Source organism: Cetorhinus maximus, chromosome 12 (assembly GCF_964194155.1).
Source record: "Cetorhinus maximus chromosome 12, sCetMax3.hap1.1, whole genome shotgun sequence".
Taxonomy (NCBI): domain Eukaryota; kingdom Metazoa; phylum Chordata; class Chondrichthyes; order Lamniformes; family Cetorhinidae; genus Cetorhinus; species Cetorhinus maximus.
In genome coordinates this window covers 19,199,641-19,214,834 of record NC_135890.1, presented here as the reverse complement: position 1 = coordinate 19,214,834, position 15,194 = coordinate 19,199,641, and the positions used below count along the sequence as shown (strand labels likewise).

The following is a 15,194-nucleotide window of genomic DNA, read 5'->3' as shown; positions in this document are numbered from 1 at the left end:
GAAGAAGAGGATACTATATGGATAAGAGGGCTGTGGCATTGGTACTGAGACTCCAGCAAAGAGCAGGTGTAGATACAATATGTTGAATGATCTCCTCTGCTATAATCAGGTATTTTTTTTTATGACAAGCAATTCAGTTCATTTTATAGAAGCATTACATAGAATTTACATCACTAAAATAGGTCATTTGACCCAACTGGTCTATGCTGATGATTGTGCCTCAAATGGCACACCTCCCACCCTACTTTATCTAACCTCATGATCCCACTATTCCTTTCTCCCTCTAGTTACCTTCTATATATCGTTGATATGTAAAATGTCTCAAAGCACTTTCTAAGACAATAATAAAAATTCTAAGATGGAAATAATAAATTTTAACAATGTTTCAGAAAGATGAAAAAGGAGGCTCGGAATATCAGAAAGCAGGTACAACCATCTGTGTCATTATTTGTAGGGGCAAAGGGAAAGTGAAAAGACCAAAAGGTGTGGGAGAGAAAGTCTGGAGTGGCAAGGGTACAATAGACTGAAGCCATGGAGGTACTTGACGATGAGAACGATTTTATATTTATCTTTTGGGCAAGGGGCAGAGAACCAATGCAAGTTGACAAGGCCAGGCATAAGCGAGCAGAGACTTCAGGGAAAGCAGGATGGGAAAAGGAAAGAAAGGCAGAAAGAAAGATAGAAAGGCATAGGAAAAGCAGCAAAGTCCTCAAACAGAAACACGACAATGGTGAGATAATCTGTTTAAATTATATTTTTTGCTGGATAAATATTTGTCAGTACACTGGGGAGTTGCCAGAAGCAACTGATTATTCAGATAATTAATTAGTTGTTTATAGATACATCAACACCAAACTGTTTGAAACCACAAAACTAAGAACAAAGGTTTGAAAACTTGTTCTGTTCATAACATTTTTAATTACAAAGCATAGGCAGGCAAGAAACAATACTGTAGTTACAATGTACCATGGAGTTTGCTTCTCAAAGCAGGAAAGAAACAAGCTTCAGGAGCAACTAAAGGTGAGAAGTAACCAATTATATATATGCCCATTGTGTTAAGAAAATAAGAAATAGCTGTAGGAGAATGCCATTCAGCACTTTAAGCCTTCTCTGCTTTTCAATAAGATCAAGGCTGATCTTAGGCCTCAACTCCACTTCTCCACCCTATCCCTATATCCCTTTAGTATCCATTAATATTTATAAATCTATTGATCTCTGTCTTGAATATTCTCAATGAATAATCATCCACAGTTCTCTGGGATACAGGATTCCAAAGATTCATGACAGTGAAGAAATTTCTTCTCACCTCAGTCTATATGACTGAATCATTACTCTGAGACAACGGGCCATAACTTCCTCAGAGTGGCAATCAGCATCAGATTGCCACTCTGTGCCCAATTACTTACACAAAATTTCTTCCATGCCTATCTCACCCAAAAAACAAACAAAAAGAATGGCAAGGGAGCTCAGTCCCATGTGTTGCATGGCCTGCAGCATGTGCGAATTCTTAGACACTCCTTGCAGTCTGGAAGACCACACGTGCAGGAAGTGCCACCGGCTTGGCCAGCTTCAGTAACGGTTTTCGGAGCTTGAGCATCAGCTGGAGACACAGCGGTGCATCCGCGAGACTGAGGGCTACATGCATAGCACGTTTTTAGATGTGGTCACTCCGCAGCTTAAGGAAGTGCAGTCAGAGAGGGAATGGGTGACCATCAGTCAGAAGAAGGGAGGCAGGTAGGTAGCCAGGAAAGCCCCAGAGTGTATCTCACACAAGAACCATTTTTCTGTGTTGGAACACAGCGAGGGTGAAGGTTCCTCTGGAGAGTGCAGCCACAGTCAAGTTCATAGCACTGGGGTTGGCTCCGCTGCACAAAGGGGGAGGGGTAAGAGTGCAAGAGCAATATGGTAGGAGGCTCAATTGAGGGGGGTGCAGACAGGCGCTTCAGTGGCCGTAGACGTGACCCCAGGATGGTGTGTTGCCTCCCTGGTGCCAGGGTCAAGGATGTCACAGAACAGCTGCAAGGCATTCTGAAGGGGGAGGACGAACAGTCAGAGATCACGGTTTACATTGGTACCAATGACAGAGGTAGAAAGAGGGATGAGATCCGGCAACAAGAATTTAGGGAGCTAGGTAGCAGATTAAAAGCAGGACCTCAAAGGTTGTAATCTCTGTATTACTCCCTGAGCCATGTGCTAGTAAGTAGAGGAATAAGAGAATGGAGAGGATGAATGCGTGGCTGAAGAGATGGTGCAGGAGGGAGGGCTTTAGGTTCCTGGATCACTGGGTCTGTTTCTGATGAAGGTGGCCCCTGTAAAAGTTGCACCTGAACCAGAGAGGGACCAACATCCTTGCAGAGAGGTTTGCTAGTGCTGTTGGTGGGATGGGTTTTGGGGGGGGCGGGGTTTAAACTAGTTTGGCAAGGGGATGGGATACAGAGTGCACTTACAATAGGGGGGCGATGCACAGCCAAACATTGAAGAGAAACTAAGTCAGTCTGGAAGGCAGAGTATCTTTAGAAAACATGAATATATTACACTCAGTTCCCTCATCTAAGTCACTGATGTAGATTTTCAGCTGAGGCCCAAGCATCTGCCAACCCATTTATTCATACCCTGTTTTCATTCTGTTAGCCAATCTTCAACTCATGCTATTATCCCAAATCCCATGAGCCTTAATTTTGTACATGAAAACCTCATTGAATGCTTTTAAAAATCCAAATACACTACATCCACTGATTACCCTTATCTATCCTGCTAGTTACAGTATCAAAACACAATGGATTTGTCAAAAACCATTTCGCTTTCATAAACCATGTTGACTCTGCCCAATCATATTACAATTTTCTAAGTACCCTATTACCGCATTCCCTAACAATAAATTGTAGCATTTGCCTACTACTGATGTCAGTCTAACTGGCCTATACACTCTAACTGAGAGTTAAGGCAACAAAGCAAGGACAACATAGTTTAAGGTATCATAAAGATAGCAGATGCCTGTATAAAGCCAAATCGTAGCAGACAGTGAATTTCAGGAGTGGTGTGGGAGGGTGGTTGTGGGGGAGCATGTAAATTAGAAAGGGGTTAAGTACATACTTTCAAAAATAAAATGGTGCAGTAAAATTAAACTCTTCCTGAAGTTAAAAGTAAATTTTTCAAACAGGCCTTGCAAAGCATAGCCAAGCTCCTTTCTATACAAATCTCTTATCTATGTTACAGTAAATAGAAACCAAGGCCTCCGATATTGTTTTAATTCATTCACGGGATGGGTCAGTAATTGGCCGGGTTGCATTCATCCTGAGGTAAAAGCAAAATACTGCGGAAGGTGGAAATCTGAAACGAAAACAGAAAACGCTGGAAAAACTCAGCAGGTCTGACAGCATCTGTGGAGAGAGAAATCAAGTTAATGTTTCGAGTCCATATGACCCATCTTCAGAGCTGAAGAGAAGACGAAATGTGATGAAATTTATACTGTTTAAGGGGGGTGGAGGTGAAGCCAGATTGAAGGCCAGCGATAAATGGGAGCAAAGGAGAAATTGACAAAGATGTAATGAACAAAAGGACAAAGGGAGCGTTAATGGTAATGGTGAGGGCTAAAACAAAAAGGTGCTGATCGTGGCATTAAGGTAAGAAAGCAGAACGTAATAATAGTAGGACACGGGTAAGCACTCTGAGAAGAACAACATAAACAAGTAACAGATGGCCTTTGTGGGGTTGGATTGTGGGGGAGGGGGCGGTGGGGGGAAAAGGGATCAAAAACAGGATAAGAAAGGGGGGATAAAAAAAACGGGATGAAACAATAAATAAACAAATGAATGAAAATAAAAAATGAATAAAAATAAAAGGATAAAAAATAAAAATGAATTTTGAAAAAGGGATAAAATAAGGGGTGTAGATAGAGGAGGGCGCTCATGGTCTGAAGTTGTTGAACTCAATGTTAAGTCCAGAAGGCTGTTAAGTGCCTAACCGGAAGATGAGGTGCTGTTCCTCCAGTTTGCGTTGGGCTTCACTGGAACATTGCAGCAGGCCAAGGACGGACATGTGGGCACAAGAGCAGGATGGTGTGTTGAAATGGCAAGCAACAGGAAGTTTTGGGTCACGCTTGCGGACAGACCTGAAGGTGTTCCGCAGAACGGTCACCCAGTCTGCGTTTGGTCTCCCCAATGTAGGGGAGACTGCATTGGGAGCAGCGAATGCAGTTGACCAAATTGAATCATGATAGGGTCCTCCTTGTCCTCAGTTTTCACCCCACCAGCCTCCGCATTCAAAGGATCATCCTCCGCCATTTCCGCTAACTCCAGCTTGATGCCACCATGAAACACATCTTCCCCTCACCCCCCCCTGTCAGCATTACATAGGGACCGTTCCCTCCAGGACACCCTAGTCCACTCCTCCATCATCCCAAACACCTCATCTCCTTCCCACGGCATCTTCCCATGCAATCACAGAAGGTGCAACACCTGTCCCTTTACCTTCTCGCTCCTCACCATCCAAGGGCCCAAACTCTCCTTTCAAGTGAAGCAGCACTTCACTTGCACCTCCTCCAATTTGGCCTATTGCATTCGCTGTTCCCAATGCTGTAGCTAGGTGCACAGCCACATTGCAGCACATGGTGTGACTGATTTTAGCCAATGTTATTGCACAAGTTTAACTTCTGTCTCATGACACAATTTAACATTGTTGATAACAGAGGATTTTCAATTCCCATTAGAGTCCTACTCGATTTGTACTGGCGCAAGGGAGCATTACAACAGCGGTCAGCTATTCTATCACCCAGCACAACATTTCCATAAATAACCAATGATTTTCAGGTAATTTCCTTTCACCTACATTTCTCAATCTAAGCCATTTTGCCATTTAATGACAGCAATGCACATAGCAACATAGCAAGACAGATTTCCTTCTATACGAATGGGAAGGTGGAGGGAGGCAGGGTCGGGGCAGAATACAGCACAGCCCCTCAAACATTTTACCAAGGTTTCCCGCTCAAGGCCACAACGGGGCAATGATGTCTTTATAGGGCTGGGCAGTGGACATATCAAAGTTAAAATGCATTGGATAGATAGGAAGCTGTAATATTTGCAATGAAAGCATGTTGGTTAACATACACTGCGTCAGGTCTGATACATGTACAACATGCATTCAAATAAACTTCAGTTATAGATCAGGATAAGCAGAGCACTGCATTCATTTCCACTCACATTGGTTCAATTTTGTTGCCCTGATCTGACCAGCAGTTTTCTGGTAAGCTCAAATACAATGCAAGAATGCAGAGAAAATTGGTTAATAAGTGGACAGAACATGTTGTTTTCACTGATGTCCCTCTATCAGCCACAGTGAAGAGAATGAGAGTTTAATGCAGGAAAGAACTGTGCTCAGCAACTTTCACACCATATAAGTTTACTAATATGCACATACATACATTTATTATCTCGGTCAGACAGACACACCAAACAAATTCTGCTGACTGGTTTAAAAAACCAGGCAGTCCAAAGAGAGGTAAACAACTGCAGTAGCAGTAAGAACAAAGAGAGAAATGTAGAGTGCAACAAGAGTTTCAGACTTGGCTGAGAGCTAAGAATTATCTTCACAGTGATTACAAAATTCTAGTACCAGAATCATCTGGATTCATATTACCTTAACAAGGAAAATTGCAGACAGGAATGAAAGGACAGACTGGGGAGAACAGAGACTAAGATTAAATTCAACCTGACCAATGAGCACAGAAAGGCTGCAAAACTCAGTACAGTACTAAGCATTTTGTTGTATCAACGTAGATCAATTTGCCAATCTGAATGCAGCCTACCAAATAGGATTACACAAAATCAACAGCACAGAAACAGGCCATTCAGCCCAACTGGTCTAGCCTAATGTTTATTATACTCCGCACAAGCCTCTTCCCACTCTGCCCTACCCGCCATTTCCAACCCCCATATGCATGGATCAAGGCTCCTATTAAATGCACACATGCTTTCTGTTTCAACCACTCAATGTGGTAGGGTTCCACATTCTCACCATTCTGTGCAAAAACCAGTCACCAATGCATTTTATACACTGACATACCAAACTTTTGATGACCTCAGGGTACAAAAAACTAAACAAAACTTCCATAACTTCCTGAATATCAATGCACATGCTCAATATCACAACCCAGTGAAATGTGTATGCAGTTCCTGCAATAAATCTACGATTTAATGTCTTATTTTGTTCCACTGTTTTCCCACAACAGATTCCCTGTGAGGCACAAAGAGAATTATTATAAAATCTTGTGTGACCAATGTCAAAAAACAATTAATTCCCTTTAACCTTCCAAATTTCCCCCTGCCTCTAACCTCCCTTGCCTCTCCAAAGTACTCGAACATGGTGTCAACTCCCAAGACCTGGACAATATCCAGGCTTGGGCTGACAAGTAACATTCACGCCACACAAGTGTTAGGCAATGACCATCTCCAGCAAGAATCCAACCATTACCCCTTGACGTTCAGTGGGATTACCATCATGGAATCCCCCACTATCAACATCCTGGGGGTTACCGTTGACCCTGAAACTGAACTGGACTAGTCATATAAATGCTGTGGCTACAAGAGCAGGTCCAGAGGCTAGGAATCCTGCAATGAGTAACTCACCTCTTGACTCCCCAAAGCCTATCCACCATCTACAAGGCACAAGTAAGGAGTGTGATGGAATACTCCCCACTTGCCTAGATGAGTGCAGCTTCAACAACACTCAAGAAGCTTGACACCATCCAGGACAAAGCAGCCCGCTTGATTTGCACAACATCCACATTCACTCCCTCCACCACCGACGCACAGTAGCAGCAGTCGGTACCATCTACATGATGCACTGCAGGAATTCACCAAGGCTCCTTTAACAGCACCTTCCAAACTCATGGCCACTACCATCTAGAAGGACAAGGGCAGCAGATAGATAGGAACACCACCACCAGGAAGTTCCCCTCCAAGTCACTCACTATCCTGACTTGGAAATATATCGCTGTTCCTTCACTGTTGCTGGGTCAAAATCCTGGAACTCCCTTTAACACCACATGGACTGCAGCGGTTCAAGAGGGCTGCTCACCACCATCTTCTCAAAGGCAACTAGGGATGGGCAATAAATGCTGCCCAGCTAGCGAAACCCACATCCTGTGAATGAATTTAAAAAATCCCTACCTTTCTTTCCCACAATTCTATATTTGAATCCCCCGAAGCAAGTTACCAGCTCCTCCTCAGTACTAAAGTCCTTATTAAAGACACAAGTTACATTCTTTGCGACTATGGTAATGGTAAGCTATCCCTCTTAACATTTCTCAACCTATCTGCACAAGTCCACACATTCAATTCCTCCAATGCCTCTTCTCCGACATCGAGCTGAATGGAACTGTCTTGGCTTGTTCCATTTTGATCTATTGAATCATAGCCAGAGAATCATCTGCAATGGCTTCTCTTTCCACTAGCATACCATTACCTCTGGAGCCCCTCAAGGATCTATCCTTGCCTACCTCTACTTCTCAAATACATGCTACCCCTTAGCAATGTTTTCTGAAAACCCATCAGGTTCCACACGTACATTGATAACACTTCCAGAGCCCCTCCACTGTCTCTAATTTGTCACTGCTTGTCTGACATACAAAATTAGATGAGCAGAAATTTCCTCCAGCTAAATATTGAGATGACTGACATAACTGGCTTTAGTCTCCATCACAAACTGCTGTCCCTGGCCATGGCTTCCATCCCAACTGTCCGAAACTGAGCCAGACTGCTCCCAATCTTGGTGTTGTGTTTGATCCTGAAATGAGTTTCCAAATATATACTCGTTCCATAACTAAAACTGTCTATTGTCACCTTCCCAATGTCGCCAGGCTCCAACCATGCCTCAGCTCATCTGCTTCTGAACTCTCATCTATATGTTTTGCTATGTATAAACTTGATTCTTCCAATGCTCTCCTGCCAGCCTTCCAATTTCCATCCTACATACACTTGAGCACCCCGAATCTCTGTTGCCCGTTTCTTACTTGGCCGAACTCTCATTAACTCATCAGCACTATGCTTGCTAATCTACACTGGCTCCCAATCCGACAAGGTTTCAATTTTAAATTTGTCTCCCTTATTGCAAATTCCCTCTATGGCTTCACCATCACTACTTCTGTAACCTCCTTCAGCTCTACTAGCCTTCAAGTTCTCTGTCCTCCGTTGATTCTGGTATCTGGCAAATTCCAACTTTTACCACCCCGCCATTGGTGACAGCCTTCAGCTGTCAGTCCTAAGTTCCGAAATCCCCACCATAAACCTCTCCACCTCTTTACCGCTCTCTCTTTATTTAAGATGCTCCTTAAAACCTAACTCTTCAACCATGCTTCTGGTCATCTATTTTAAAATCTCCTGTGTCAAAAAGGAGGGTCCTGTTTAATCCGTGCAAGAGCAAAACGAGATTGACTTTTTCTGAGCTTTCAGGTACAAGACAGCATTTCCCTGCTTCCCTCTATTCCCCGAGTAGCCAGTCTAAACGAAAAGTGGACTGACTCCTATTTACAATCAGCAAACAGCGAGAGCAGTCACACAGCTCCTAGGCAAACAGGCATTTAGCAGTATGGTCAGTAATAGCTCAACTTAACTGGAAGGCTACTGTTTACATTCTACAGAGACTAAAGGGTTAATAATAAAGAAGTGAGGCAAACTTGCTTCAGACCATACCACAGCTTTGTCCAACCTTTTCCATTTTGCCAGCCACAGTTCAGTTGGTTGCACTCTCAGCTCAAAGCCAGAAGGTTGTGGATTCAAGTCCCATGTCAGAGGATGGAGATTAAAAATCTAGTGCTGAGGGAGCGCAGCACCTTCAGAGCTGCAGTCTTTCAGATGAAACAATGAAGTCTGCTCTCTCAGGTGGATATAAAAGGTCCAATGCCATTTATCGAAGATAAGCAGGACATTTCTCCCTGGTGGTCTGGCCAATATTTTCCCTTAATCAACATCAGGAGGCTACTTGGTCATTACCACATTGCAGTGAGGTTAAAATGGCTGTTGAACTTCCTACATTTCAACAGTGACTACATTTCAGGAGTACATCATTGGTTGTGAAGCACTCGGGTCATGGAAGGCACTATGTTAATGCAAGTCTTTCTTGCTCCATGACCTCACCAATAATTTCTATCATACGTTGCTAGATGGGAAACAGCAGCCTAGTGGCAACTATTCTCCAATTTTACCATTTCTCATGCCCAGTACATAAAGGTATTACAAATTTTGAAGCTTTTTTAAAAAAAATTGACACAAAAGCTTAAGAGGGCCATTGCATACCATGTGACTTCTTTGGCAGTTGAACAGCAAGACAATACAGTCTGTGGCCAATACCTGGTTAAATATGGATCTGAGTCAAGGCATCTCACAGCCACTTGAGAGATTCACACATCTCATCGTTTAAGAATGGACCAAAACCTACAGGCAGTGGGGTTTGCAGACAACTTGTCCCCATGTTTCACCAGGGACAACTGAGACATCGAAACTCCACGGGTGATAGGCGAATAAGAAATGGACCCCATCGAACTTTCCTAGTATTGTTATGGCTCCACGTCCAAACACAAAGAACTTGGATGTCTCAAACTCTCCAACTATGAAAGGCTACACCACAGGACGTGTATCAGCCCAACCCAGCACATTTTTTGGAAGGACAACTTTGTCAGGTATACAAGATCTGCACTCCGGCCAATGCATTAATTAATCTAAGAAACTAATGGCATTCAGCGAAAGAGACTGAAATAATTACTATCTGCATTGCTTTTTCCTTCATCTGTATCTAATTTGTGATTATGATAGTGTGTTTGAGATATTGCGTTAAACCTTGAGGGCAAGTGTGTGATGATAAATAATCTTTTTAATTTTTAAATTCACAAAAAGCTTGCTGCTGGGATCATTTAAACTGGGAGAAACCATTCTGAGGGTAAGAAAACACTAACTTCACACATAAAAACACTTTGATCATCCAGGTAGCATATGTCAGTGGCAGGGGAGAAATACAATCACATCCTTCTACTCTAAAACAAATAGTGCATTTATGATCAATCACATTGTAGCATATTTTTAAAATTTCAAACATCCATCTCTAGCCAGACAACCTTTGGAGAAGACCTCAGGTGCACAACTGGATTATTCACACTTCAAATTCATTTTGATCAATACAAGTAAGCCTCAACTAAATCTATAGCCTCAAACCAAAATGGCATCAACAAGCAATGTTTCTCACCTATATATCTGCTAATTAAATTTACAGGATACTTTTTGGGAACGGATGGTAGGCAAATCAGAGGAGGAATAGTTTGGTTGGGCAGGTGGGCAGAGGAGAGGCAGGCGGGCAGGCGAGAGACAGGCCGCAGGCAGAGGAGAGGCAGACAAGCAGGGGGCAGGCAGGGAGACAGATAAGCGGCGGGCAGGCAGAGGAGACACAGGTGGGCAGACAGGCAGAGGGGAGACAGGCAGGCGAGCAGGCAAGCAGAGGAGAGACAGACAAGCAAGCAGAGAGGAAAGACAGATGGACAACCTTACATAAATATAGTACTTTTCATGAACACCGGACATCTCAAAGCACGTCACAGCCAATTAAGTAGTCACCATTGTGTTGGAGGATAGCAACAGCCAAACTTATGCACAACAAGATCCCAAATATAGCAATGTGATAATGAGCAGATAATCTGTTTCTGGGATGCTGTTTGAGGGATAAATGGCTATATTTTATTTCTGAGTAGTCCCCAATTTCTGGACTCCAATAAGATCTCCGATTACAGCACAGTCCTTAACCTTTTCTTACATCCCCAAGTACCAAGCCACAATTGTTTAACCACTTACCAAGCAATCTGGATTGATCAATTTGAAGCATAGTTTCAAAACATGTAGATGACACCAGATTGGGGTGTGCAGTTAATACAGAGAATAACTACAACAAATAGAGGAAGACATGAATAAATTTGTAGGATGGGCATGTAATTGGCAAATAAAATTTAATATAGGCAAGTATAAGGCAGGACATTTTGGTATGGCAAGGAGGTTACACACTTGTTTGAAAATAAGCATCTTAATTAGGTAAAGGAACTGATTGATTTGCAGGTACAAATACACAAATCAATAAAAGTAGTGGTGGAGGTTTCTAACAACATAGAAAAGCTAAGTACTGGGGTTCATTTCCAGAGAGGTAGAGCTGAAAAGCAGAGAAAATATGTTAAACTTGCATAGAACCTTGGATAATCCACACTTGACCATCCAAAGTTCTGGTCTCCATATTATTAAAAAAAAAATGGAGGCACTGGAGAAAAAGCAAAAATTGATTTACAAGAATGAAAGCAAAACTGAGGGGCTACATCTAAGAGGGAATATTGAACATGCTGGGACTCCTTCCTCTAGGAAAAAAATTATTAAAGGGTTGAATGGACAGACGTAAAGATGTTTTCACTTGCAGGCCAGACCAGAGCTAGGGGTCATACATGTAGGATCATCATTAGTTAATCCAATAAGGAATTCAGCAGCAACTTCTTTACCCAGAAAGTGGTTAGAATATGGAATTCACTGCCACAAAGGCAAATATGAAAGCTTAAGGGGATGCTGGATACATAACAAGCAAAAATTGAAAAGAAAATCTCAATAGGGTTAGATGAAGAGGGTTGGGAGATAGCTCATGTCGAGCATAAACACTGCATTGACTATTGGGCTGAATGGGCTGTAAATAAACTTGATATTTTGTAATACTTTGCAATGCCATCTCTTCAAACTCTTAATCCCAGAGATTCTTAGAAGTTTGCTCATGCTCATACTATTCCTTTCTGCCCTTTGAGCTGTTCCATTTTCTTCTGCTTTTTAAAAAAATTATTTATTAATAATGTATGGAAGATGCTGGCCAAGCTATATTTAATGCCTACCCCTAGTTATTGAGAAAATAGTGGCACCCTTTGTGACCTCATGTGTTGGTAGCGGGTATGTTCAGGTTCATTTCATCTTTAACAAACCTCCAAATGTGTAACTGTTTGTGGAATTCACCCTTGGCACAGGATTGTAGTCTTTTATCTGTATTATTACAAAACTCACATCCCTAACAGTGATGGGCCCTCCCCCTGAACCACTGCAATTCTTGTGGGAATGGTGCTCCGAGGTGGCATCAGGTAAGGAATAAACACAGTAGTGATAAAGCAACAGTGATACACATCAAAATCAAGACAGTCCAATGGCATTGTTGATTTTCTCTTCCTCCGTGGTAGAGGTTACAGAGAAATGCTGCTGAAGTAATTCTGGTGCGTTGCTGCAATGAATCTGTTGATAGCAAATACAGCAGACACAATGGGCCTATAATTGAAGGAATGGGTCATAAGTCCAGTGGTTGGTGCGCTGGATGGTTTCAAGCTATTTGATACTTGCTGTTGCAGCTGCACAGATCTTCAGGCAAATGTTGATGGGGTGGGGAAACTTTCTGTACTACAATTAGGAATGTTAACTGCCACATATCTACACAAAAATGGAGGCCAGCCTAGGTCGTGCTGTGGGCTGGCATATGCTGTTCTCTTATTACAGTTGTGAATGGGACAAAATCCATGCTGAAATCCATACTAATGATCATGACTAGCACAATGTGGCCACCCCACTATGGCTCACTATCTGCACTGGGGTTACTTCTTTTCTCTTAAGAACTTGAGTCTCAGATACCTCCAAAGCCTTTGGCACTGCCAAAGTATTTGACAGGAACTAGAACCATGCACTACCAAATAAGCTATCACTGGTCTTCCAAAAAATCTCTTTTCACAACATTCAGTATCTGGTTTCCTCCCATGGCTTGACTTGTGCTACAGTTGGTTCATCCTGTCACTTTTGCGATTAACCAGAGTTTGCTAGGGCCTTGCCATCTTTCCCATTCTTCCTTCTTGACATGTGAAATCTCACCTCACATTACCAGTTCACACTTTTGCTGATGATTTCATAATGTGGTTAAAAAAATAAAATACCAAACATAGGCATCTATACATCAGACTTTGCCACATACTGGTTGCACCAAAATCAGTTTAAATCACAAGCAAAAAGAAGGACTTGCATTTATAAAGGGTGAGGAAAACATCAATATATCTAGAATGGCATCTATACTGTTTTTGTTTTAATTCACAACAAATAAACATCAAATATAAAACAAGCAATGTTGCACGATGAGCACTGGGTCTGCACATTTCCAACACAATAGCAACAAGACTGTGTGCATTCATTTTTATAAAATAATTTTTCCAGCATCATAGGCTTTAAACATTTTCAGAATTCAGCAACCAAACAATAAAATTAAGCTTTTCCACTTTAAAAAAATGTGATTGTGCAGTGTAGCCTACCCCAGAGATATCAGCTACACGGTGGATTGGCACCTCCTTCTTACTGTGGAGTCCTTTGGCATTCTTGATAGCCCTAAGATGATAAAAATATAATTTGAGTAACACAAAAACAAAAGAAAAGCTAGCTGCAAATACAAGGCTACAAAATCAGCATTAACCTTTATCAGTACAAAGCTAGCAGCCTTAAAAGCAACCAATAGCACGGATAACTCGAAAGGTCCAGTATGAAAATTCAACTCGAAGTGCAGGCTTGTCCAACTCACGTCCTAGTTTGTGGCCCCCCGACCCCTCCGGACTGAACCAGCCAAATTTATTAGACATTCAACTGACTCACATTTGAAAAATACTAGAGAGTAAGTGAGCGAGAGCATGTGCGCAAGCATGAGGGAGAGAGAGAGCATGCGGGGCAAAGGGAGGCAGAGAGGGAGATGGTAGGAAGAGTGGGGTGGCGGGAGGGGGGGAAGATAGAGAAAGAGAGAGAGAGAGAGAGAGAGCGAGAGGTGGGGGGGGAGGAGGAGGGGGAGAGAGAGGGCGCAGGCGGGAGGGCTCAGGCGGGAGTTAGAGGAGAGAGGGGAGAGTATGAATGCATGCAAGAGATAGGAGAGTGTGAATGTGTGCAAAGAGAGGGGGCAGTGTGTGTGCTCATCATTGGTGAGTGAGTGTGAGAGGGGGCAAGTGTGAGTGAGTGATTGAGTGAGAGGGGTCAGTGAGAGAGGAGTGAGTGAGGGGATAGTGTGAGTAAGTGAGAGAGAGGGGTGACTGAGTGAGAGAGGAGTGAGTGAGTGAGGGAGTGAGAGTGGGGGAGTGGGCGAGTGAGTGTGTGGCAAGAGAGAGAGAGAGAGAGAGGGGAGGGGTTTAGTGTGAGCAAGTGTGTGTGCGCGAGAAAGGAGTGAGTGCATTTGTGTGAGACATGAATAAGCCTGAGAGAGAGAGGGGTATATGTGTCTGGGTGCGTGAGATAGAGAGGATTGAATGAGAATGAGTGAGAGAGGGACGTGCAAGCGAGTTTGAGAGAGAATGGTGAGTGTGATGAGTGTGTGAGAGGGGAGAGTGAATCTGAGAGGGAGGGGAAAATGTGAGTGAGTGTGGGAGAGAGGGAAGTGTGAGTACGAGAGAGCGGAGAATGTTAGTATAAGTGAGGGAGGGGTGAATACTAAATAATCAATGGACAAAAGTGGGGGAGGAAATAAATACAATAACTATCACTAGAGAAAATGTACTAGAGAAACTAATGGGGCTAAAGGCCGATAGGTCCCATGGACCTGATGGGTTGTATCCCAGGACATTAAAGGAAGTAGCTACAGAGATAGTGGATGCACTAGTAGTAATCTTCCAGGAATCCTTAGATTCTAGCCAAGTCCCAGGAGACTGGAAAATTGCCAATGGAACGCCCTTATTCAAAAAGTGAGACAGACAAAAAGCAGGTAACTATAGGCCAGTTAGCTTAATATCATGTGCATGTTAAGAGTGTGCGCATGCGTGTGCCTGTGGCTCACTCTCAGTCTCAGGGTTCTCATTCACCTTCACCCCCACACACCAACTTCAGTAAAGTGATGGAAGGGGTCATCAACAGTGCTATCAAGTGGCACTTGCTTAGAAATAACCTGCTCAATGACGCTCAGTTTGGGTCTGCAAGGTTCACTCTTTTCCTGACCTCATTACAGCCTTGATTCAATCATGGACAAAAGAGCTGAACTCCAGAGGTGATGTGAGAGTGACTGCCCATGACATCAAGGCAGCATTTGACCAAGGGTGGCATCAAGGAGTCCTAGCAAGACTGGAGTCAATGGGAATCAGGGGGAAAGTTCTTCACTGATTGGAGTCATGCCTAGCACAAAGGAAGATGGTTGTGGTT

At 43.0% G+C, this 15,194-nt stretch overlaps 1 protein-coding gene across 1 annotated transcript in view; it reads right to left on the bottom strand.

Annotated features, from left to right (window-relative positions):
• The window catches only part of snd1 (staphylococcal nuclease and tudor domain containing 1), a 913,627-nt gene that overhangs the window by 636,895 nt on the left and 261,538 nt on the right, over positions 1-15,194 (bottom strand). The window contains exon 14 of the mRNA XM_078553113.1: positions 13,340-13,412. Within this exon, the coding sequence (XP_078409239.1) occupies positions 13,340-13,412 (73 nt within the window). The remainder of the gene's footprint in view (positions 1-13,339; positions 13,413-15,194) is intronic.